Genomic DNA, 27,500 nt, shown 5'->3' with positions numbered 1-27,500 from the left:
TGAAAAACAGTACAGAATGGGTCACATAACCAGAGACCAAACAAAACGTTACTCGTCAATCCTAACCAGCCTGATAAGAAGGGCAAAAAAATTGTATTATGAGAACAGATTATCCAACTTACGAGGTGACATAAAAAAGACCTGGAAAACCCTATCTGAAATTCTGGGAACAAAAAAGATATCACGAAATAGCGAAATAAAATTAGCAAAATCAGATGAACCCCAACTCCTACCAACAGAAACAGCAAACAGACTCAATGATTTCTCCTCCACAATAGGACAAAACCTTGCCAATAAAATCCCAAGTTCAGATACCCCACCAAATGACTACCTCACTGGCAACTACCCGAACACACTGTTCCTAGCTCCGACTAACCCATACGAAGTCTCCCTTATTATCAACGCACTAAAAAACAAGGCAGGTGATTTAAATACCTTGCCACCCTTTATATACAAAAAAGTGTCACAAGTGCTATCACCAATCATTGCAACACTCTTTAACAAATCCATTGAATCCTTCACCTTCCCTACAGTTCTCAAAATAGCAAGGGTCACCCCGATCCATAAAGGAGGAGACCAAACAGAGTTGAATAACTATAGGCCAATATCCAATTTACACCCTCTCTCAAAAATCTTCGAAAAATTAATTCATAAACGAATCTACTCCTACCTCATCTCCCAATACATACTCAACCCCTGCCAATTTGGATTCAGGCCTAATAAAAACACTAATGATGCTATTATACACATGCTAGAACATATATACACTGCAATAGAGAAAAAAGAAGTCCCACTGGGGATCTTCATTGACTTACGTTAAGCTTTTGATACAGTTGACCATGACTTGCTCCACGTAAAATTGTCACACTATGGTATAAGAGGGCACTCCCTCAACTACCTCAAGTCATACCTCAACAACAGAAGCCAATATGTGTACGCAAATGGGGCAAGCTCTTCCGCACAACCAATTACAGTTGGTGTCCCACAGGGAAGTGTCCTTGGCCCTCTTCTCTTTCTCCTATACATAAATGACCTACCAAATGCTTCACAATTACTCAAACCCACACTATTTGCAGATGACACTACATACGTCTTCTCTCACCCGAGCCCAGTCACGCTAGCCAATACTGTAAATACCGAATTACAGAAAATATCTACCTGGATGAGGACTAACAAACTTACACTAAACATTGACAAAACCTACTTCATTCAGTTTGGTAACAGAGCTACAGATGTCCCTCTTAACATAATGATAAATGGATTACCTATCACAAAGCTAACAGAGGGAAAATTCTTAGGAATCCACCTTGATAATAGACTCAAATTTCATACACATATACAACAAATTTCCAAGACTGTAGGCATACTATCGAAGATACGGTACTATGCTCCACAGTCAGCCCTCCTGGCCCTATATCACTCTCTTATTTACACCTATCTCACCTATGGAATTTGTGCATGGGGCTCAACAACAATTAACCATCTCAGACCACTAATTACCCAACAAAAGGCTGCAGTTAGAATGATAAATTCTCACTACAGGCAGCACACTCCACTCCACACCTCTTGTCAAGACCCTCTCATTCACTTCTCTTACAACCCCATCTATAAATATACTGAACAACCACGTTGACATCACACATCCTTGTCTAAGGCCTACTTTTACTGGGAAATAATCTCCCTCTCTCCTACATACTCTAACCTGAGCCTCACTATTCTTGTAAAAACTCTTCACTGCTTTCAGTAACCTACCTCCTATACCATACACCTGCAACATCTGCCACACTGCCCCCCCTATCCACCGTGTTACATGCCTTTTCCAAATCCATAAATGCCACAAAAACGTCTTTACCCTTATCTAAATACTGTTCACCTATATGTTTCACTGTAAACACTTGATCTACACACCCCCTACCTTTCCTAAAGCCTCCTTGTTCATCTGCTATCCTACTCTCTGTCTTACTCTTAATTCTTTCAATAATAACTCTACCATACACTTTACCAGGTGTACTCAACAGACTTCTTTCTTTCTTTCAACACACTGGCCGTATCCCACCGAGGCGGGGTGGCCCAAAAGGAAAAACAAAAATTTCTCCTTTAACATTTAGTAATATATACAGGAGAAGGGGTTACTAGCCCCTTGCTCCTGGCATTTTAGTCGCCTCTTACAACGCGCATGGCTTACAGAGGAAGAATTCTGTTCCACTTCCCCATGGAGGTAAGAGGAAATAAACAAGAACAAGAACTAGTAAGAAAATAGAAGAAAACCCAGCGGGGTGTGTATATACACCTACCATCCGACTTACGACCTGCTCGACTTACGACCACTCGACTTACGACCGTGCTTTTTATGCCAAATTTCTGGGAAATAAACAACTATTTGTGTTGTACACAGTGTTTATCCTAAACCTTAGAGTATAAAATACAGTACTAACAGCATAAAAAGTAAAGTAAAACATGAAAAACCAAAATAAAACAATAAAATAAAGTCATTACAAAAAAGTCTTGTTGATATTCAGTGGTAAAGTTCGACTTACGACCATTTCGACTTACGATCGGTTTCTCGGAACCGAACTCGGTCGTAAGTCGGATGGTAGGTGTATATGCTTGTACATGTATGTGTAGTGTGACCTAAGTGTAAGTAGAAATAGCAATACACAAATAACCCGCACATAAAAGAGAGAAGCTTACGACGACGTTTCGGTCCGACTTGGACCATTGACAAAGTCACACTGTATATCGTTCCAGTCACGGTATTGTGCCTTTTTGTTATTTAGAAATAGCAAGACATACCTGAAACCTTGCGTGTTTGTGAGACAGAAAAATGGACACCAGCAATCCTACCATCATGTAAAACAATTACATGCTTTTGTTTTACACTCACTTGGCAGGACGGTATAATATATATACACCTACCATCCGGCTTACGACCGAGTTCGGTTCCGAGAAACCAGTCGTAAGTCGAACTTTACTACTGAATATCAACAAAACATTTTTGTAATGACTTCATTTTATTGTTTTATTTTGGTATTTCATGTTTTACTTTACTTTTTATGCTGTTAGTACTGTATTTTATACTGTAAGGTTGAGGATAAACACTGTGTACAACACAAATAGTTGTTTATTTCCCAGAAATTTGGCATCAAAAACACAGTCGTAAGTCGAGTGGTTGTAAGTCGAGCAGGTCGTAAGTCGGATGGTAGGTGTATATAAATTTGCTAAACAGACTACATACTGTAAATGTCTATTAGTGACACATCCATGTCTCCACGTGAGAGACATCGATGTCCGATAGATATACAGTAGGGCCCAGCTTTATGGTGTTTCACCTTACGGTGTTCAGCTAATACAGACATTTCAAATTACGACCAAAAGTTGCTATATGGCTGCCCCCCACCTGACTTTATAATAAGGTCACCACGCCTCACCCGGTTTGTTTACATTCTCCATGAGCACTGCGTCTCTCCAATATGTCTGGAAACTTTCCAAAATTTCAAGTGTTTTAAAGTTATTTCATGTTTTATATCTACTTTGATAATTATACTACTTGTGTGTACCTGTACCTAAATAAACTTACACACTGTGCTGGCATGCAGGTACACATTAAAATCACTAAGAGTGTCTTATTAGTCTTGATAATATTGATAATAATAATTAAACACAATAATAATCACAATGAGGCACATTAAATGTCGCATATTACGTTAATAGAGGCATTTTCATTAAACCATCGATATTTTTTTCAAAATTATATAATAAACACGCTACATAACATATAAACATGATAAATACACCCCACAGTAGAATAAATTAACATAAATATGAGATATTTTTCCAGTCATCTTGCTGGAGTGTCAGAAAGAATAACATTTTCTCTAGTTCAATACCAAAGAAAATGTGTACACAAAAGTATTATTGGGGGTAACTAGAAAATTGTTCCTTTTGTATGCCTTCACTCAGAGCGTTGGTCCTTCTAAAAATGGTGTTTTACATGAGAATGGGAGTGATGCTCTTTATTTATTCTACTGTACCACCATGGAGACAACTTGTACACAATGTGTTTGTATGAATGTGTATGAACCATAACCAGATGAGTTTGTCTGCTTATTTATGTACTCCGCTTCTCTCTCCTCTCTCATTTACTCATTCTCTCTCTCTCTCATTTACTCTTTTTACCTCATTTACTCACCTCTCACCCTACATTAAGACTTCAAATATTTTAAGGTAAGTAATGAGTGTACTGTAATGGCATTTTATTGCTCTAGGGCACTTTAACCCTTTGACTGTCGCAAGCCCATTTCTGAAACTCAGTCGCAAAAATTTTTTGAAAAAAAAAAAAAAAAAAAAAAAAAAAAAAAAAAAAAAAAAAAAAAAAAAAAAAAAAAAAAAAAAAAAAAAAAAAAAAAAAAAAAAACTTATGAAATGACTGAGAATCTTTTCCTCATGCTAATGACACCAAAAGTTGAAATTTAATAAAAAACTTGCAGAATTATGCTCCTGCAAAGTTAGCAATCTCAGTGATATATATGCATCGGCGATTTCGCCGACTTTGAGCCCTATTTTTGGCCAATTCCATTGTTCCAGTTAACCAAACTCATAGCTATTTCTTTAGAACTCCATTTTTTCTATCAACTGAGTACAAGAAACCGCCCATTTACCGATTTCAACTACCCAGTAAAGTGGTCAGAATTTGGCAATTTGGCCAATTTCACGCAAATTAAAAAAGATGCCAATTTCAAAATAGGGTCCAGAATAAACAATGCAGACATTCTTGGCACTAAAATAACATAACTTCTGTTCATTAGTCATGTCTCCAGGCCCCTCTTATATTACTCTTGCTTTCTATTTTGATTTTTTATTCACACAAAAAATAGAAGATTTAGTTACGCAGACTACTGCATTATTGTAAAAATGGTATAAATAACATCAGTGCACTAGTGAAAGAATATTAGACTCTCCAGTTGATGTGTACTAGATGTGTAGTGTGATTTGCTTACTCCTGAACATAGGTAAAAATCGAACATTTCCGCTACTTTGAGCTCAATTTCAAGGTCGCTTTCATCATGACACTAATCAAAATCATTTCTATTTCTGTAATATGTTTTTTATTCTATCAAATGAGACCAAGAAAACGAGAATACAACCATAAATACCATACGAAAATACACCTCAAAGTCGGTGTTTTAATCCAAAAACACGGTCATTTTTTTTTCTCATTATGCACTGCCTGCTGCAGGATTTTTTTTTATACAGTGCACACTGACCACACAGACCCATTCTCTCACATGTGGGCCTACCAACTTTCTCCTGCTTGATTTGAAGCCGCTAGAATCATTGAGTACATATACAGTGGACCCCCATTTAACGATATTTTTTCATTCCAGAAGCATGTTCAGGTGCCAGTACTGACCGAATTTGTTCCCATAAGGAATATTGTGAAGTAGATTAGTCCATTTTAGACCCCCAAACATACACGTACAAACGCACTTACATAAATACACTTACATAATTGGTCGCATTGGGAGGTGATCGTTAAGCGGGGGTCCACTGTATGTCCGAAGCACTGGCTCGTAAGACATATATATACGGCCCAAAACAGTCAAAGGGTTAAATGTCCTAGTACACTACGTGTGGGTGGGTTGGCCTGGCTGGCCACCATACCTCCCACACCTGACTTCTTAGAATAAATACCACTGACCTCTCACCCTACATTAAGGCTACAAATATTTTAAGGTAAATAATGAGTGTAGTGTGTGTTTGTATTTTACTTTTTATTGTTTTTATCGCCTAGTTCTATTGCTAATTTAATATGTTAGTGTAAACTTGTTATCTGGCATTTATAAGTGGAAAAAAATGGTGTTCTGCTTTCTGGTGATGTCCACTTTCTGGCAGTAGCCTGGAACCTAACCTGCTGTATAAGTGGGGCCCTACTGTACACATCTGAATAGACATACATGCATAAGTTTTAACTTGATTATGCAATGTGAAAAATACCAAAATAAATACATATCAATAATGAAGATATTTTATTACCTTCTTTTCTTTCTCTCTCTTTCTGTGTTTCTTTTTGTGTTCTGAGAGTTCTGAAGGGCTTTCACTTCTTGAAGTGCTGCAGCTCTGATGCGTTATCTTCTCTATTACCCTGCTCGCTTCAGCAATGGAACCTTTAATAATATACAATAATTATTCAGCACAGTTGGTACTACTCTCCTTAAGCCTTATATCCTAAACAGGTTACCTAATCAAATTTTCTTTAGGAACATGATTATTGCCAATCATATAATATGCAGTAAATATTCTCTACTTTTTAAACAGACACCTTTGATTTCCTATAACAATTAACATCATTTTCTTTACCTGTTCCTACACTTAACTGACTAAATTCGTGGAATGATAGACAAAATTTAGAGGACATTTTTTGTTTTCCTTATAATGAATATTTTAAATGCCCAAGCTAGAACTCAAAGTCCCATTAGATGCTTGTTTGAAGCTGTATCAAGCCCAAAGCAAGTTTCATCAGTTTATTATCTAAAACATCTACGCAACTTTTGTCTGTGAATGATACCCATAATACTTAAGACTTTTTAAACCAATAAATGCTGGGCTTTTAGAACCACAATTTGCATATGGTACTATTTAATGCTGTTATCCAAGAGAATGGCTCCCAGATCTACCACTGCATCCTTTCTGTATATGTCTGCTAGATTATACATTGATAAAACAACAAAGTAGCACTATGGTGACAGGCAACAAGCCAACATGTGAGTATTAGGACACAATGCAGAGCAAGCCATTATTTTAGAGAATATTTCCTCAAGATTGACCTACAATATATTTAGGATGGAGTTTAATAAAGCTATCCTGACAAACACCATCTAAAATAAAAGTCTTGGTTTACATTACATATTTTAATAAGAGACTATCACTGTTAAAAAGACAATATGCAGTTTATGGTATTTTATTTAGAGGACATTTCATTGACCAGGGACTATCACTTGTGAGAACTGATAAAACATCTCAATAAAATGCTATAAACTGCACACTGTGTCAAATTATCATGCTTACCAGTATATAATACAACTGGATATACAGACTAGTACCATGTCTGGATATGGAGGCCATGGAGGATCAGAATGCATTCCCTTTATTTTTAGCCCACTAAACGTATGCTCCAAATTCATAAATTCACGATTCATGAGATACTCACAGAATGCATTCCTTATATTTGACAAGGCAGTATGGTACTGATGATAAAAAAAAAAAATTATTTTTTAAATCTAACACCAGCCATCTTCCACTGAAGCAGGGTGACCCAAAAAAGAAGAAATGCTTTCAGAAGGTTTTTCTTCTCATTACATTTAGTAATTTATACAGGAGAAGAGGTTATTATCTCCTTGCTCCTGGCATTTTAGTCCCATTTTATGACATGCACGTCTTATGGAGCACTACTAAACATATATGGGGAAAAATGTTTGTTAATGGGTCTAGGTTACAGAAAGAAACACTTTTATGCACTATATACACATATAGTAGTGTAAAAATTATACAGAGAAGCCTTAGTGTGGAAATTAGGAGGTGTGGAGTTACTAAAAGTATTAGTCAGAGGGCTGAAGAGGGGTTATTGAGGTGGTTTTGTCATTTAGAGAGAATGGAACAAAGTAGAATGACTTGGAGAGCATATAAATCTGTAGTGGAAGGAAGGCAGGGTAGGGGTTGTCCTAGGAAAGGCTGGAGGGAGTGGGTAAAGGAGGTTTTGTGCGTGAGTAGCTTGGACTTCCAGCAAGTGTGCGTGAGCATGTTAGGAGTGAATGGAGACTAACGGTTCTTGGGACCTGACGAGCTGTTTGAGTGTCAGCAGGGTAATATTTTGTAAAGGGTTTCAAGGAAACCGGTTAGCCGAATTTGAGTTCCGGAGATAGGAAGTAGAATGCCTGCACTTTAAAGGAGGGGTTTGGGATATTGGCTGTTTGGAGTGACATCTAAACTGTCATATCTGAGCACCTCTGCAAAGACAGTGATTACCTATGAATGATGGTGAAAGTGTTGAATGATGATGAAAGTTTTTTCTTTCTTTTTTGGATCATCCTGCCTTGGTGAGAAATGGCTGATATGTTAAAAAAAAAAAAAAAAAAAATCAACAAGTTAGCCATCTCCCACCGAGGCAGTGTGACCCAAAAAAAATGGAAAATCCCCAAAAACAAAATACTTTCATCATTCAACAATTTCACCTCACTCATACATAATCACTGTCGTTGTAGAGGCGTTCGGATTATGACAGTTTAGAAGTCCCTCTGAACTGTCAATATCCCAAACCCCTCCTTTAAAGTGCAGGCATTGTACTTTCCATTTCCAGAACTCAAGTCTGACTAACTGGTTTCCCTAAATTCCTTCACTAAATATTACCCTGCTCACACTCCAACAGATAGTCAGGTCCCAAAAACCATTCGTCTCCATTCACTCCTATCTAACACGCTCACATAAGCTTGCTGGAAGTTCAAGCCCCTCGCCCACAAAACCTCCTTTACCCCCTCCCTCCAACCTTTTTGAGGATGACCCCTACCCCTCCTTCCTTCCCCTACAGGTTTATACGCTCTCCAAGTCATTCTACTTTGAGCCATTCTTTCTCAGTGACCAAACCACCTCAACAGCCCCTCTTCAGCCCTTTGACTAATACTTTTAGTAACTCCACACCTTCTCCTAATTTCCACACTCCAAATTCTCTGCATAATATTTACACCACACACTGCCCTTAGGCAAGACATCTCCACTGCCTCCAGCCGCCTCCTCACTGCAGCATTTACAACCCGAACTTCACACCCATATAAGTGTTGGTACCACTGTACTTTCATACATTCCTTTCTTTGCCTCCATAGTTAACGATTTTTGTCTTCACAGATACCTCAACGCACCACTCGCCTTTTTTTCTTCGTCAATTCTATGGTTAACCTCATCCTTCATAAACCCATCTGCTGACAAGTCAACTCCCAAATATCTGAAAACATTCACTTCTTCCATCCTCCCTCTCTCCCATGTGATATCCAATTTTTCTTTATCTAAATAGCTTGATATCCTCATCACCTTATTCTTATCTATGTTCACTTTTAACTTTCTACCTTTACACACCCTATATATTCACCATGGAGAAGTGGAACAGAGTTCTTCTGCTGTGAGCCATGTGTGTCATAAGAGGTGACTAAAATGCTGGGAGCAAGGGTCTAATAATTCCTTCTGTATATATATTACTAATTTTAAAAAGAAAAACTTTTGTTTTTCTTTTTTGGGCCACCCTGCCTCGGTGCAATATGGGCAGTTTGTTGAAAGAACAAGTTATATGTATATACATGAGCTATATAAGCACATTAAATATATAGGAGGCCCTCCACATTTGCGAGGGTTAGGGGATCAAGGACCTTGTGAATCTTGAAAATTCGTGAATGTTTGGTGCGCAAATATGATGTAGGGAAATATAATAATACTGTACTGTTTTGATGAGCAAATATATTGTAGGGAAATATAATAATAGGATTTACTTAGCCTAACAATGCTACTTCCTTAATCTATTGAACCACGAACACTCATAAAACACATGAAAACATCATAAAATATTGTATATACATTTTTTTATTATTATTATCACACTGGCCGATTCCCACCAAGGCAGGGTGGCCCGAAAAAGAAAAACTTTCACCATCATTCACTCCATCACTGTCTTGCCAGAAGGGTGCTTTACACTACAGTTTTTAAACTGCAACATTAACACCCCTCCTTCAGAGTGCAGGCACTGTACTTCCCATCTCCAGGACTCAAGTTAGGCCTGCCGATTTCCCTGAACCCCTTCATAAATGTTACTTTGCTCACACTCCAACAGCACGTCAAGTATTAAAAACCATTTATCTCCATTCACTCCTATCAAACACGCTCACACATGCCTGCTGGAAGTCCAAGCCCCTCGCACACAAAACCTCCTTTACCCCCCCCCTCCAGCCTTTCCTAGGCCGACCCCTACCCCTCCTTCCTTCCACTACAGACTGATACACTCTTGAAGTTATTCTGTTTCGCTCCATTCTCTCCACATGTCCGAACCACCTCAACAACCCTTCCTCAGCCCTCTGGACAACAGTTTTGGTAATCCCGGACCTCCTCCTAACTTGCAAACTGCATATTCTCTGCATTATATTCACACCACACATTGCTCTCAGACATGACGTCTCCACTGCCTCCAGCCTTCTCCTCGCTGCAACATTCATCACCCATGCTTCACACCCATATAAGAGCGTTGGTAAAACTATACTCTCATACATTCCCCTCTTTGCCTCCAAGGACAAAGTTCTTTGTCTCCACAGACTCCTAAGTGCACCACTCACCCTTTTCCCCTCATCAATTCTATGATTCACCTCATCTTTCATAGACCCATCCGCTGACACGTCCACTCCCAAATATCTGAATACATTCACCTCCTCCATACTCTCTCCCTCCAATCTGATATCCAATCTTTCATCACCCAATCTTTTTGTTATCCTCATAACCTTACTCTTTCCTGTATTCACTTTCAATTTTCTTCTTTTGCACACCCTACCAAATTCATCCACCAATCTCTGCAACTTCTCTTCAGAATCTCCCAAGAGCACAGTGTCATCAGCAAAGAGCAACTGTGACAACTCCCACTTTATGTGTGATTCTTTATCTTTCAATTCCACGCCTCTTGCCAAGACCCTCGCATTTACTTCTCTTACAACCCCATCTATAAATATATTAAACAACCACGGTGACATCACACATCCTTGTCTAAGGCCTACTTTTACTGGGAAATAATTTCCCTCTTTCCTACATACTCTAACTTGAGCCTCACTATCCTCGTAAAAACTCTTCACTGCTTTCAGTAACCTACCTCCTACACCATACACCTGTAACATCTGCCACATTGCCCCCCTATCCACCCTGTCATACGCCTTTTCCAAATCCATAAATGCCACAAAGACCTCTTTAGCCTTATCTAAATACTGTTCACTTATATGTTTCACTGTAAACACCTCGTCCACACACCCCCTACCTTTCCTAAAGCCTCCTTGTTCATCTGCTATCCTATTCTCCGTCTTACTCTTAATTCTTTCAATAATAACTCTACCATACACTTTGCCAGGTATACTCAACAGACTTATCCCCCTATAATTTTTGCACTCTCTTTTATCCCCTTTGCCTTTATACAAAGGAACTATGTATGCTCTCTGCCTATCCCTAGGTACCTTACCCTCTTCCATACATTTATTAAATAATTGCACCAACCACTCCAAAACTATATCCCCACCTGCTTTTAACATTTCTATCTTTATCTCATCAATCCCGGCTGCCTTACCCCCTTTCATTTTACCTACTGCCTCACGAACTTCCCCCCCACTCACAACTGGCTCTTCCTCACTCCTACAAGATGTTGTTCCTCCTTGCCCTATACATGAAATCACAGCTTCCCTATCTTCATCAACATTTAACAATTCCTCAAAATATTCCCTCCATCTTCCCAATACCTCTAACTCTCCATTTAATAACTCTCCTCTCATATTTTTAACTGACAAATCCATTTGTTCTCTAGGCTTTCTTAACTTGTTAATCTCACTCCAAAACTTTTTCTTATTTTCAACAAAATTTGTTGATAACATCTCACCCACTCTCTCATTTGCTCTCTTTTTACATTGCTTCACCACTCTCTTAACCTCTCTCTTTTTCTCCATCTACTCTTCCCTCCTTGCATCACTTCTACTTTGTAAAAACTTCTCATATGCTAACTTTTTCTCCCTTACTACTCTCTTCACATCATCATTCCACCAATCGCTCCTCTTCCCTCCCGCACCCACTTTCCTGTAACCACAAACTTCTGCTGAACACTCTAACACTACATTTTTAAACCTACCCCATACCTCTTCGACCCCATTGCCTATGCTCTCATTAGCCCATCTATCCTCCAATAGCTGTTTATATCTTACCCTAACTGCCTCCTCTTTTAGTTTATAAACCTTCACCTCTCTCTTCCCTGATGCTTCTATTCTCCTTGTATCCCATCTACCTTTTGCTCTCAGTGTAGCTACAACTAGAAAGTGATCTGATATATCTGTGGCCCCTCTATAAACATGTACATCCTGAAGTCTACTCAACAGTCTTTTATCTACCAATACCTAATCCAACAAACTACTGTCATTTCGCCCTACATCATATCTTGTATACTTATTTATCCTCTTTTTCTTAAAATATGTATTACCTATAACTAAACCCCTTTCTATACAAAGTTCAATCAAAGGGCTCCCATTATCATTTACACCTGGCACCCCAAACTTACCTACCACACCCTCTCTAAAAGTTTCTCCTACTTTAGCATTTAGGTCCCCTACCACAATTACTCTCTCACTTGGTTCAAAGGCTCCTATACATTCACTTAACATCTCCCAAAATCTCTCTCTCTTCTCTGCATTCCTCTCTTCTCCAGGTGCATACACGCTTATTATGACCCACTTCTCACATCCAACCTTTACTTTAACCCACATAATTCTTGAATTTACACATTCATATTCTCTTTTCTCCTTCCATAACTGATCATTCAACATTACTGCTACCCCTTCCTTTGCTCTAACTCTCTCAGATACTCCAGATTTAATCCCATTTATTTCCCCCCACTGAAACTCCCCTACCCCCTTCAGCTTTGTTTCGCTTAGGGCCAGGACATCCAACTTCTTTTCATTCATAACATCAGCAATCATCTGTTTCTTGTCATCCGCACTACATCCACGCACATTTAAGCATCCCAGTTTTATGAAGTTTTTCTTCTTCTCTTTTTTAGTAAATGTCTACAGGAGAAGGGGTTACTAGCCCATTGCTCCCGGCATTTTAGTCGCCTCATACGACACGCATGGCTTACGGAGGAAAGATTCTTTTCCACTTCCCCATGGACAATAGAAGAAATAAAGAGGAACAAGAGCTATTTAGAAAAAGGAGAAAAACCTAGATGTATGTATATATATATGCATGTGCGTGTCTGTGAAGTGTGACCAAAGTGTAAGTTGGAGTAGCAAGATATCCCTGTTATCTAGCGTGTTTATGAGACAGAAAAAGAAACCAGCAATCCTACCATCATGCAAAACAGTTACAGGTTTCTGTTTCACAGTCATCTGGCAGGACGGTAGTACTTCCCTGGGTGGTTGCTGTCTACCAACCTACTACATGTTATGGTTTAATAACAAACAATGAACTGAGCACTTGCGAATGTTCGAAGCTCGCAAAAGTGGAACTCATGAAAGTGGAGGGCTGACTGTACACCTTTACATTGGATAAACACTTACCAAATGCATCTGTCAACTGGTAATCTTTTCATTTTAGTTTTGAAACTTACCATCCTCAGCATCTGAACCCTGTAGACCAGGCATGTCAGGCATTACACTGATAGTAGAAACATAAGGATTTACAATGGTTCCCTCTTCAGAGTTAAGCCAATCATCGAGTTTATCGATTTTCTCCTTTTCCTCCTTGCCTTCTTTCTCATAGTTTCTAAACCCCAGGATGGCATTTGTTTCTTTATCTGGTTGCAAACTGAAGGAGTCCATGTCTTCAATACTCAGATTTGACACACCTACTAAAACTTCCTGTGATTCTCGCTTTTCACTATCAGTCAAATTCCTTTTGCTTTTAATTTTCACATCCTTTTTACTAGTTCTCACACCATCACTACTATACAGATTATCAAAACCTAATTCTGAAGTATCACACTTAACCAATGACACTTTGGTATTAATTTTCACTTTCTCAACCTCAGGTTCTTCCATTTCATCAGAAACAATTTTCACATTTAACCCAAGCTGAAGGTCATCTGGGTCCAGGTCAACCTGAAACCCTGACACCATTGGATTTCCATCACATTCTTCTTCACTGGAATAAATAAAAAAAAAACCAAATAAGTCTTCTATTGATATTTAATGTTCTCTCTCCAAAAACTGTATTACAGTATGTCATGCAGAATCTTCTATAACCAGATTAAATGGAGAAATATTTCATTCCATTTCTGGCTACATTTTCTCATCCTGTGATATCTACCTGACATTTGCAAATTAATGTGCTTCTTTCCAAGTTACTATATATATCCACCTATCATATCACTCACTGTATCAAGTTAGTTCTTTCCAGTGCAATCGTGTGTGTACATACATTTGTACATTATATGATTATTCTTCAATACAGTTTCTTTTAAAACTTATGCACAAACCTAAACTAGTCTTACTAAAGTTGTGCAAAAAACAATTATGGAGATCATATAAATAAACCATATAAACCTGAGTAAAAAAATCTTCGGTTTCAACAACATTAAGGCTCAATATACATGAATAACAAATATTGAACTAAATCTGACAAGACCGAAATATAAAACGTAAGTAAACCTATTAAAGATAACAAGAGTTATTAAATATTATAAACAAACTGGAAGATATTTGAAATAATCCAAGAAGAATAATCAGAATACAACAAAACAAAATGCAGAAATAAAAAATAAAAGTAAATGAAATGATAAATATTGAAAATTTTAAACACAAGAGATAAAGAAAGGACATAGCTAGTGACCAAAAACCATTGTTGGAAATTGTTGACAGTTAAAAGCAATCTTTATTGTTAGGTATACTGAGAAATAAAAGACTTCAAACTGAAATGGATAAAAAGGAATAAAGTAAATCAGCATAAGCATGAAATACATAGAGAATTTTATAAGAAAATAAGATACAGGAGGGTCCCACGTACACAGCAGGTTAGATTCCACTCTACTGCTGTAAAGTGAAAATCGTTATACAGTGAAATAGTCTTTTATCGCTTTCAAATGCACATAAAAGCCCGATAAGTTAACACTATTATATATTGTCAGCAATAGAGCTGAACCTAAAAAATGCATATACAGTACACACATTACTTTAAAATATTTTTATCCTTAGCTTATATTGAGTGGCGAAGATATTTATTGTAGAAGTCTGAGTAAATGAAGAATGGCTATAATTGACAATCGCTGTATTAGCAAAACGCCATAAATGAGCTGTAAAGTGGGGCCCTCCTGTATTGCTGGATAGAGAAGAATATGAATATTTGAAAATCAAAATTTCACAAAAAATCACCAGTAATCAAGTTAGGAAAAGAAGAATGGCCCAAAAACATCAGAGATATGAAGAAACAAAGACTGCTAAGCATTAACATACCCAGCACTCAAATATGTACTGTCTTTTAAGGTTAAACTTAATCACTATTTTCTTCTGTTTTTAGTCCAATTAAATAATTGAATGATACTATACCTCACTCGAGTCTTAATTAATCCAATATAGTACTTACTTCCTAAACAGAAAGGTTACATTTATTAAGGAGTTCAGAGAAACTAGTTAGCTAGACTTGATGCAGACTCAGCAGGATGGGTGGGAATGCTGCAGTTTGGCAAGTCATTTGAACTGTGATTTCTACAAACTCCTGGCAAGACAGGTAACAAAGGAAACGTTGTGTTTCCATCTTTGGGTTACTCTACCTAGGTGGATGTAAACACTGATGTATTCTTATTAACCCTTTTGGGAACTAGTTCCAAGGTCTTCTGTGTATCCATATACTCTTGCACTACTGCCAACAGGATGGACATGGGATGCACCATAAACTAATCACTTCAGTGGCAAAATCAAATCTAGTACCTAGGTGGAAAATAGTTGATATAGTTTAAAAAAAAAATTACTGTACCTGTCATCCTCCAGTAGCGGTGGTGGTGGTGGCGTTACCTCCTTTCTTTGCACTGAAATAATGTCATTGAGGAATGACTGGTCTAACCGTCCACCATCCGGTACAAAATCATCTAGTGATACAGGATCTGATGGTGCTATATCATCTGATGGTAAAGAAAATTAAAAGAATATATTGTATTAGTACAGTACTGATTCTGGATGGACTTTGGTGCAACAAATGCAGTATCATTTACAGGTAACCCCCCACACTTACAGCATATTAGTTCTGGAAGAGTAGTTACCAGTCATGTCATTGTAAGATGAACAGTTACTTATGAAATGCACAATGTTATAAATGTAAGTTATTGTCCTGGGAATTTGAACTGATAATATATACTATTTTTTTATGATCAATCTTGACAGGAAAGAAAAATGCTTGTAAATGTGGAGAGAGGAGGAGGTAAGTTAGGTGGTTACATGTCAGGGCCACTTGTAATTTAATAACTGCTGTCCCTTTCCAGGGGACAAGCTCAACAAAATCTGAGATTCCAGCTATTCTGTCAACTATAACTGATACCCAGTGTCATTTAATAATTAGTAAAGATGATCAAAAACCCAAATGGAGGTTAAACAAAAGAACAGAGCTATATATTTCAGCCTCCAATTAAAACCCTTACTCAGCAGTAATCTACTGAAGATGATCTCAGTTGGAGGTTACAATATACTGCCCTCCTAATGTGTTTCATGTTTCTATATGGAGTTTGCATCACTTCTTGCTTTGATGCCATCATCCCAACTTAATTGACTAGTTGTCTAGAGATAAAAAAAGTAAACTATAATTTTTTTTCAACATGCTGGCCATCTCCCAGGAAGGCAGGGTGACACGAAAAAGAAACATTTTCACCATAAGATATAAGAAAGAAGGAACACTGCAGCAGGCCTACTGGCCTATGTGAGGCAGGTCCAAGTCACCTGGCTTAAACCAATGACCCATCTAGTCAGGTCAGATCAAATCCACTTAAGGAAGGGGCACAGCATCAGACCTATTGCACAAGCTTGTCAGGTCCAACTCACACCCACTCACGTATTATCTAACCTATTTTTAAAACTACACAATCTCTTAGCTTCTATGATGGTATCTGGGAGTTTGTTCCACTCATCCACAACTCTACTACCAAACCAGTGCTTTCCTATATCCTTCCTGAGTCTGAATTTTTCCAACTTAAAATCATTAGTGCGAGTCCTGTCTTGGCTAGATATTTTTAGCATGCTATTTATATTCCCTTTATTTATTCGTGATTTCCATTTATACACCTCAATCATATCACCCCTAATTCTACACCTTTCTAGAGTGCAGATTCAGGATCCCAAGTCTATCCTCATAGGGAAGATTTCTGATACACGGGATCAACTTTATCATCCTCCTTTGTACGTTTTCCAGTGCATTTATATCCATTCTGTAATACGGTGACCAGAATTGTGCAGCATAATCTAAATGAGGCTTAACCAAAGATATATAAAGATGAAGAACCCGAGGACTCCTATTATTTATGCTCCTTAATATTAAGCCAAGGATTCTGTACACTTTATTGCAAACACTTATGCACTGCTGTCTTGATTTCAGATTACTGCTAACCAAAACTCCCAAATCTTTTTTGCAATCAGTAATATTGAGATCTACATTATTTTGTTTATATGTGGCATGGTTATTTTCTTGTCCAATGTTTAGAACTTTGCATCTGTCTATATTAAACTGCATCTGCCACTTCTCCGACCACTGCATCAGTCTACTGAAATCTTCCTGGAGTGCTCTAATGTCCTCATTAGAATGAATTAGGCAACCTATTTTGGTGTCATCAGCAAACTTACTTATGTCAAAATTTATCCTCATTAATGTCAATTATATAAATTGTGAACAACAAAGGGCCCAACAATGACCCCTGTGGAACACCACTTGTGATGCACCCCCACTCTGATTTCTCCCCATTGACGCAAACTCTCTGCTGCCTATCTCTCAACCACGCCTCTACCCAGGAGAAAATTTCTCCTCCTATTGCATGTGCCTTAATTTTCCTCAACAGCCTCTGATGTGGAACTCTATCAAAAGCCTTACTGAAGTCCGTATACACAATATCATATTCATTACCATGATCTACCTCCTCAAATATTCTGGTGAAAAAAGTTAGTAAATTCGTATGGCAGGAATGCCTCTTTGTAAAACCAAACTAAGATTCATTAATCAATTTATGCCTTTCAAGGTGGCTACAAATTGCCTCGGCAATTATTGATTCCATAAAATTTTCCACTATGGAGGTAAGACTTTTTGGTCTATAGCTAGAAGCTAAGGACCTGCCTCCTGCTTTGTAAATAGGTATTACAGTTGTCATTTTCCACTTGCCTGGCACTATGCCAGTTTGTAGTGATATGTTGAAAAGATTAGCCAAAGGTTTGCTAAGCTCCTCTTTACATTCCTTTAAAACCCTGGTAAACAGTTTATCAGGGCCTGGGGATTTGTTTGGTTTTAATTTCCCTATTTGTCTGAGGACCATGTCACTAGTTACCCTATCTTACCCTTACCCTATATCACTGTTTTGCAAGAGGCGTGCACATACGACAGTTTGGATGTCATTCTAAACAGCACACATAAATTATAAGCTAATAATACAATTATTTTAACCAGTACATACTATGAAAAAAGTTAACTTCGTATAACTCATTGCTACTGTATTTATAAATTCTTTCCCACCTATGCACCACAACTTAACCCCTAAACTGTCCAAACGTAGATCTACGTTCGCTTGTGTAGCGCTCTGAATGTAGGTCTACGTTTTTTTACATGCTTTCAAATGAGGAAAATCAAGGTCGGAATGCTACGCACGTAAACGTAGATCTACGTTTGGACAGTTTAAGGTTTTAAAAAAAAAAAACACATACCTAATGCTGCTTCCTTTGCTTGCTCTGGCTCTTTGGTCTTGTTGAAAATGCGAGACATAAAGCTGGTTTTGTCTTGGGATTTTTCAGGACTTGATACTTTTGGTGCTCGAGTGCCAGTAGATGGACTGTTACTACTATTGTTGCTGCTGCTACTGTTCACACTAGGGAATAAAAAAATTATATACCCAGGCATATTACATAACTGTGTAACTGTTTAATGTGTCATTCTTACTTAGGATAACAAAACAAATCATCCAAGCTGTATCCGCCACACATATTCACGTAACAAAAAATACATCAAGAACAGAGACAAAGAGGAAGAGTAATAAATAACTGAGATCGCAACAATAAAGAACACACAGTAGGATACAAACAAAACAGAAACTATTGTTCTTTCTTTCTTTCAACAAACTGGCCATATCCCACCAAAGCAGGGTGGCCCAAAAAGAAAGATGAAAGTTTCTCTTTTTAATTTTAGTAATATATACAGGAGAAGGGGTTACTTGCCTCTTGTTCTCAGTATTTTAGCAATGAATTAAACATAATACATCACGACAATGAACTACAATTACATTATCATTTTTATTTTTTTATGATTTGGAGACCCCCCAAAAAAGTTTGTCATTTTTGAGGTTCCAAGGAACGTAACCCTATTTTCCCCATAAGTTCTTCAGTTCGTTTAATACAGTTTCGTCTTGCACCAACTTTTCAGGAATGTAACTGTTGTGTTAATCGACGGTCTACTGTAGTATTAGTTGCACTACAAAACATGTACTTTATGACAGGGGAGGAAGCTAGTCTCTCCCACAAAGACAATGGACTGACCCACAGTTAGGCTGCCCACGAGCCCACTAGACGGCTCAGGTTATTCCAAATTTTTCCCTCAGAAGTGACACTGTGTTAATCAAATTAATGTAATGGAGAAAATGTGGTAAGGGAACACATGTTAATCAACAGTCTACTGTATATTTTGAATTCCACTTATTTTACAATACTACTTACGTTCCAGCTCCTACTGGACTCGCAACACAAGTGCTTTCAGAAGCTTGCATATTAGTAGCTGATGTATTAGATGAAGGACGCTCAGCTGGGCGGGGGCTTGTGTGTGCACTTGATGTTGCAGAGGACAGACTCACAGGCACAGATACTGATTTTGATACACCTGAGTAAATACACAAAAATTATTCAAATTAAATTCAAATACAATTCTTGAATGAATGAATTCATAAAAACATTGAACTTCAATATGATAAGTGATGCAACTCACCATTGACACAAGTGTTGGGATTTGCAGAAGATGCAACATTATTAACAGAATGTGACTGAGGTATAGGGGTTGTGTTGGTTGCGACAGCAACCTGAGCCACTGGACCCAGCGATTCTGCTGTTGCTCTTCTACGATCAGTCAGCTGACTCAAGAAACTGCAAAATTATGAATATATCACACAAAATTAATTACTATTATACCAATTTCAATTTTGTCCAGTCAAAGGAAAATGAAGACACCATCAAGAAATGACGGTGATGCAAGAAGTCATAGTCAGTAGGACAGGCAATGATAGCAACTTTCATTAACCAAAAATTTACATTAGCTAGATAGCCCCTAGTACTGACCATTTCAGATTTAAGTTCTACTGTATAAATTAAACATTTAGTGAAGATGAATGTTGGATATATATTACACAAGAGGAAAGCACTGCAGTGCACATTATCTCATCAAGTTGTTCTGGTTAGGTGCTAATTTGCTTATTACAAAATATTTAGTATACAATGGTCTTACTATTTTTATAATGGTTCTGAAGAGCTTTTGTACAATTGTTCAACCTCATAATAATGAAATTGGAGTGTCTAATAAAAAATACAATATAAAATATAATAATTTATGTAATAATAAGAAGTGCTAAAGCATTTAAAAGCCAATATACCAGAAAAAAAACATTTAGAATAATTATCAAGCATATCTTAAGATATGTTATTTAATGTTTTACTGGGTGGACTGTTAAGCCAGCAGAAGTGATCAATCAAATGTTTAACTAAAGCTCCTCTGAATGGGTCATCATATGACTAAGACCCACATCAGAAAAAATTATCACATTTCTCCTGAGAAAGAAAATATTCACCTCACCATTATCAAAATGAGAGAGTTTGTCTTCAAGAATAAATAAAATTAAATTAATGTGTAGTAACTGGTAGTAAGAGGAAATTCTACTAAGAAAAAACAATTTCAAAGCCAGATAAACATTAATTTGTTCATGCATATTATTCTGAAAGTTTGTCCACACATAAAACAAGAACTGGCAAAAGTACGGGCACCTAAATACCAAAACTGTACTAACACAATAATTTACCAGAAAAAGAATTCTAAAAGTTCTTCAGAAGCTCACACTTGAGTATTGTTTGACTGTACAAGTGAATGTTTCATAAAATAAATAATTCTTAAAAGGAAATTATTTACAACTGCACTTAGATATGTCTGTATAATTTTAAAATTAACGAAAAATATACACTAAAATATGCAACAAAAATAATAATCATAACAGCTAAGTAAAATGAATAGAATATCAAGACAGTAAATCCATACATGTCATAATTGGCATCATCACTCTCCTGATAGAGATCGAGTTCTTGAATTGTGGCATCAATCTCAGCCATATTGGTTTCTAACTGCCTCAAGAGTGTTACTCTCTGCAGTTGCAGGAATGGCAAGTTGAAAAATTTGTGCAAAAACTTCAAGCCATATCCATTACGCATGGATGATTCCGTATAGCGAATATCAGCTGCACATTCAGGTCTGTCATGAGAACATACAGTGTAGATAAGGACATGTACCAGGACAAACTTCGGAAAAATATTATATTAAAAAAATCATTATTGCATATTTAACACAAAAACACACTGACAAAAAACATAACATTATGACCCTGGGCTTTCAAGGAATGTGCACAAGACCTTAAGTCACTGTTCTCGAAGAAAAGACACTCAAGAATAGAATCTCACATTATTATTATTATTACTACTACAACTAATACCACAGTGATCTTCTGGCACATTTTTAATCATGTTTTTCATTTTCTTGCAAGAGAGTAGTGACAGATCTACCCTCTTACAGAACCATAACCAAGGTCAGCCACCCAAACATGCATTATGTATTTAAATACTTTTGTATACTGCCCACAAAGATAATGTGTTTAATACTATAAAGTCATATTTCATTTACTTTTGAATGAAATAAGAGTACAGTGGTCCCTTGAGTTACACTATTAATCCATTCCAGAAAACGTATCTTATCTCCTATCTTATTTTATCTCCAAACTATCATAACTCAAACCCCAAAATACATATCTTTATTCCTACAAGTACATGTACAAGGTATACAGGCCTAGCTGACATCAATGACATACTACTACATAGAAAGCCACTTGTTATGCAGAGCATTCTTCGCAAATTAGGTCAGTTTTGTCCTAGGATGTGACCCACACCAGTCGACTAACACCCAGGTACCCATTATTACTGATGAGTGAACATGAACAACTGGTGTAAGGAAACATGCCCAATGTTTCCACCCCTTCGCTGGGAATCAAATCCGGACTCTCACTGTGTGAAGTGAGAGCTTTTGCCACCAGGCCATGGGGCACAGTGGTTTTGTGGTAATTCATTCTAAGACACCAAAACACACCCAACCTTCCTTTGGATTCTTTTTGTTGTTTAAACACTCTGGGTTTTTCTGGATGATAAAAAAGTACAGGGTGCAGCTTGAAATGTCCAAAGGTACTGGATGGTAGGCAGAGACAGATAGGCAGATTGATAAAAAAAATTGTAGACATAATAATTATACTCTTGTTGTCTCCCAGTCCACATCTGGTCCGAGTATGGTCTCCCTCCCTGAGTCCTACCCTCCCTCACCCTAACCCACCAACTCTTTCCTGCCACTCCCAACATCCTTCATCTTTCCATTCAAGACAGGCAAACAAACAGACCACAGCAGACCTGGCAAGAGAGGGTAGGAAGGGCATGGAAGAACAGGGAGGAAGGCAGGCAGAAAGAGAAGGCAGGAAGAGCAGGCAGGAAGGAAAAGCAGGCAGGAAGAGAAGGAAGGAAGAGCAGGTAGGCAGACAGAAAGAGGAGGCATGCAGGCAGGTTCGTAAAGAACTGTCAACAACTTTATTAACATTCTCATTTTCACTGTCTCCCACCTTCCACTTACTAGGTCTATTACACATATGTTCTCCCTCCCTCCATCCCACCACCACCCTCCCATTCACCTCCATCACACCATTTATGATCTTGTCATTACCCTGTCAAAACATAAATTTTTTGAGGGCAAACCTTAACTAAAATGCAATGCCAGCCCACTGTAATTCAAGAGACCACTGTATATATATACATAACATACATTTGTATACAACCCACAATGAAGTCCAAAACTGATAGCTGTGTTATTCACCTGTGAAGGAACTGCCAGTGGCATGCTACCATGCTAGTGTTTAACTTTAGACTAAACAACTTTTACGCAACTTTCAGGTCGCTATTGTGATCTAACATGCTGTTGGAGTGTGAGCAAGGTAACACACATGAAAGGATTCTGGGGAAACCAGTTAGATAAAGATAGGAAGTACAGTGCTAACACTCTAAAGAGGGGGTGAGAATGTTTCAGTTCAGAGAGCTTTCCGAACTGTGAGGCCAGTGTGCTTCTGGCAAGACAGTGATTGAATGAAAAACAGAGAGGGGTGACCCAACAAAGAAGAAGGCACTTTCATTGTCATTCATTCAATCACTGTCTTGCAAGAAGCCCACTGACATTATAGGTCAAATGACCTTCCAAACTGTAACATCCCCACCCCTCTTTCAGAGTGCAGGCACTATATTTCCCACCTAGGACTCAAATCCAGCTAACAGGTTTCCCTGGAACTTTTCATAAATGTTAAATTTGCTCACACTCCAACAGCATATCAAATAAAAAAAAATTACTTGCCTCTACTTGCTCCTGTCTAACATGCTTATTCGAGCCTGTTGGATGTCCAAGCCCCTAGCACTCTAAACCTCTTTTACTACCTCCCTCCAACCTTTCCTAGGATGGCAACTACCCCTCCTTTCCTTTACCCCAGATTTGTATGCCCTCCTGGTCATCCTATTCTTCTCCATCCTCTCATGTCCAAACTGCCTAAACAACCCCCTTCTTTAGTTTTTTGGAATAATATTTTTGGTAACTCCACACTACCTCCTAATTTCCAAACTATCTACATAATGTTCACACCACACTTTCCTTCTTTTAGATACCCTCCCAAATTCATTTACCAACCATTGCAACTTCTCTACAGAATCTTCAAAAAGAACCATGTCACCAGCAAGAAAGCAACTGCGACAAGTCCCACTCCATAAAAGATTCACAATTTTTTAATCCCACACCTCTTCCCAACACCCTGGGACTCATTTCTTTTACAACCCCATCTATAAATATGTTAAACAACCATGGTGACATTAAACATCTCTACCTAAAGCCCATTATTACTAGAAAATAATCTCCCTCTTTTCTATATAGCCAGACTGCTCCTATACACCCAGACAGCTCCTATATACCCAGACTGCTGTCCGCAGACAGACAGACAGACAGAAATACAGACATACAGACAGACAGAAATACAGACAGACACAGACAGAAATACAGGTACCATCCGACTGACGACTGAGTTCAGTTCCGAGAAACTGGTCGTAAGTCAAAATGGACGTAAGTCGAACCTTACTACTGAATATCAACATCACATTTTTGTAATGACTTTATTTTATTGTTTTATTTTATTTCATTTTTTACTTTAATTTTTATGCTGTTAGTACTGTATTTTATACTGTAAGGTTTAGGATAAACACTGTACACCACAAACAGTTTTTATTTCCCAGAAACTTGGCATAGAAAACAAGGTCGTAAGTCGAATGGTCGTATGTCGAGCAGGTCGAAAGTCAGATGGTAGGTGTACAGACACAGACAGAAATACTGTACAGACAGACAGACCGGCAGACACACACACGCACACAATGCAGTGATTACTAAACAGTTATAAACAATGCACAAATGATTACCAATCATCTTAACCTATCCCTTTCACTTAGTTTTGTTATCTGTTATCCTCAGAAGTAAGGTAATTCTACCATATAAACAATTTGGGTTTATGATATATAAGATTTTACATATTTAGCCTACTGTGTAGTTAAAGTCACCAAAATAGTCAGTACAGTGGATCCCCGCATAACGATTACCTCCGAATGCGACCAATTATGTAAGTGTATTTATGTAAGTGCGTTTGTACGTGTATGTTTGGGGGTCTGAAATGGACTAATCTACTTCACAATATTTCTTAGGGGAACAAATTCGGTCAGTACTGGCACCTGAACATACTTCTGGAGTGAAAAAATATCGTTAACTGGGGGTCCACTGTATTTATTTATACTAATTTTTTTTTTGTTTTTTTCAACAAGTCGGCCGTCTCCCACCGAGGCAGGGTGACCCAAAAAAGAAAGAAAATCCCCAAAAAGAAAATACTTTCATCATCATTCAACACTTTCACCACACTCGCACATTATCGCTGTTTTTGCAGAGGTGCTCAGAATACAACAGTCTAGAAGCATACACATATAAAGATACACAACATATCCCTCCAAACTGCCAATATCCCAAACCCCTCCTTCAAAGTGCAGGCACTGTACTTCCCATTTCCAGGACTCAAGTCCGACTATATGAAAATAACCGGTTTCCCTGAATCCCTTCACTAAATATTACCCTGCTCACACTCCAACAGATCGTCAGGTCCCAAGTACCATTCGTCTCCATTCACTCCTATCTAACACGCTCATGCACGCTTGCTGGAAGTCCAAGCCCCTTGCCCACAAAACCTCCTTTACCCCCTCTCTCCAACCCTTTCGAGGACGACCCCTACCCCGCCTTCCTTCCCCTATAGATTTATATGCTTTCCATGTCATTCTACTTTGATCCATTCTCTCTAAATGACCAAACCACCTCAACAACCCCTCTTCTGCCCTCTGACTAATACTTTTATTAACTCCACACCTTTTCCTAATTTCCACACTCTGAATTTTCTGCATAATATTTACACCACACATTGCCCTTAAACAGGACATCTCCACTGCCTCCAACCGTCTCCTCGCTGCTGCATTTACCACCCAAGCTTCACACCCATATAAGAGTGTTGGTACTACTATACTTTCATACATTCCCTTCTTTGCCTCCATAGATAACGTTTTTTGACTCCACATATACCTCAACGCACCACTCACCTTTTTTCCCTCATCAATTCTATGATTAACCTCATCCTTCATAAATCCATCCGCCGACACGTCAACTCCCAAGTATCTGAAAACATTCACTTCTTCCATACTCCTCCTCCAGAATTTGATATCCAATTTTTCTTTATCTAAATCATTTGACACCCTCATCACCTTACTCTTTTCTATGTTCACTTTCAACTTTCTACCTTTACACACATTCCCAAACTCATCCACTAACCTTTGCAACTTTTCTTTAGAACCTCCCATAAGCACAGTATCATCAACAAAAAGTAACTGTGTCAATTCCCATTTTGAATTTGATTCGCCAAAATTTAATCCCACCCCTCTCCCGAACACCCTAGCATTTACTTCCTTTACAACCCCATCCATAAATATATTAAACAACCATGGTGACATTACACATCCCTGTCTAAGACCTACTTTTACCGGGAAGTAGTCTCCCTCTCTTCTACACACCCTAACCTGAGCCTCACTATCCTCATAAAAACTCTTTACAGCATTTAATAACTTACCACCTATTCCATATACACTTGCAACATCTGCCACATTGCTCATCTATCCACTCTATCATATGCCTTTTCTAAATCCATAAATGCAATAAAAACTTCCCTACCTTTATCTAAATACTGTTCACATATATGCTTCAATGTAAACACTTGATCTACACATCCCCTACCCACTCTGAAACCTCCTTGCTCATCCGCAATCCTACATTCTGTCTTACCTCTAATTCTTTCAATTATAACCCTACCGTACACTTTTCCTGGTATACTCAGTAAACTTATTCCTCTATAATTTTTACAGTCTCTTTTGTCCCCTTTCCCTTTATATAAAGGGACTATACATGCTCTCCGCCAATCCCTAGGTACCTTCCCCTCTTTCATACATTTATTAAACAAAAGTACCAACCACTCCAACACTATATCCCCCCCTGCTTTTAACATTTCTGTCATGATCCCATCAGTTCCAGCTGCTTTACCCCCTTTCATTTTACGTAATGCCTCACGTACCTCCCCACACTTACATTCTGCTCTTCTTCACTCCTAAAAGATGGTATACCTCCCTGACCAGTGCATGAAATTACTGCCTCTGTTTCTTCCTTAACATTTAAAAGTTCCTCAAAATATTCTCGCCATCTACCTAATACCTCCCTCTCCCCATCTACTAACTCCCCTACTCTGTTTTTAACTGACAAATCCATACTTTCCCTAGGCTTTCTTAACTTGTTTAACTCACTCCAAAATTTTTTCTTATTTTCATTAAAATTTCTTGACAGTGCCTCTCCCACTCTATCATCTGCTCTCCTTTTGCACTCTCTTAAAACTCTCTTTACCTTTCTTTTACTGTCCATATACTCTGCTCTTCTTATAACACTTCTGCTTTGTAAAAACCTCTCATTAGCTATCTTTTTCTCTTTTATCACACCCTTTACTTCATCATTCCACCAATCACTCCTCTTTCCTCCTGCCCCCACCCTCCTATAACCACAAACTTCTGCCCCACATTCTAATACTGCATTTTTAAAACTATTCCAACCCTCTTCAACCCCCC

The 27,500-nt window shown here is 38.0% G+C and overlaps 1 protein-coding gene across 5 annotated transcripts in view; it reads right to left on the bottom strand.

The window, feature by feature from the left end:
- LOC128686821 (rab-like protein 6) overlaps positions 1-27,500 on the bottom strand; it is a 117,281-nt gene that overhangs the window by 47,902 nt on the left and 41,879 nt on the right. For 4 of the 5 annotated variants that reach the window (XM_070082332.1, XM_070082336.1, XM_070082335.1 and 1 more), the window contains exons 7-13: positions 21,232-21,441; positions 19,918-20,072; positions 19,653-19,812; positions 18,651-18,811; positions 15,736-15,880; positions 13,376-13,908; positions 6,034-6,164 (exon numbers count right to left, since the gene is read on the bottom strand). In XM_070082332.1, coding sequence (XP_069938433.1) covers positions 6,034-6,164; positions 13,376-13,908; positions 15,736-15,880; positions 18,651-18,811; positions 19,653-19,812; positions 19,918-20,072; positions 21,232-21,441 — 1,495 coding nt within the window. The remainder of the gene's footprint in view (positions 1-6,033; positions 6,165-13,375; positions 13,909-15,735; positions 15,881-18,650; positions 18,812-19,652; positions 19,813-19,917; positions 20,073-21,231; positions 21,442-27,500) is intronic. The other variant, XM_070082337.1, reaches the window with a different exon arrangement.

The sequence above is a fragment of the Cherax quadricarinatus genome, chromosome 7, assembly GCF_038502225.1.
Source record: "Cherax quadricarinatus isolate ZL_2023a chromosome 7, ASM3850222v1, whole genome shotgun sequence".
NCBI classification, from domain to species: domain Eukaryota; kingdom Metazoa; phylum Arthropoda; class Malacostraca; order Decapoda; family Parastacidae; genus Cherax; species Cherax quadricarinatus.
This window is presented reverse-complemented; position numbering and strand designations above follow the sequence as displayed.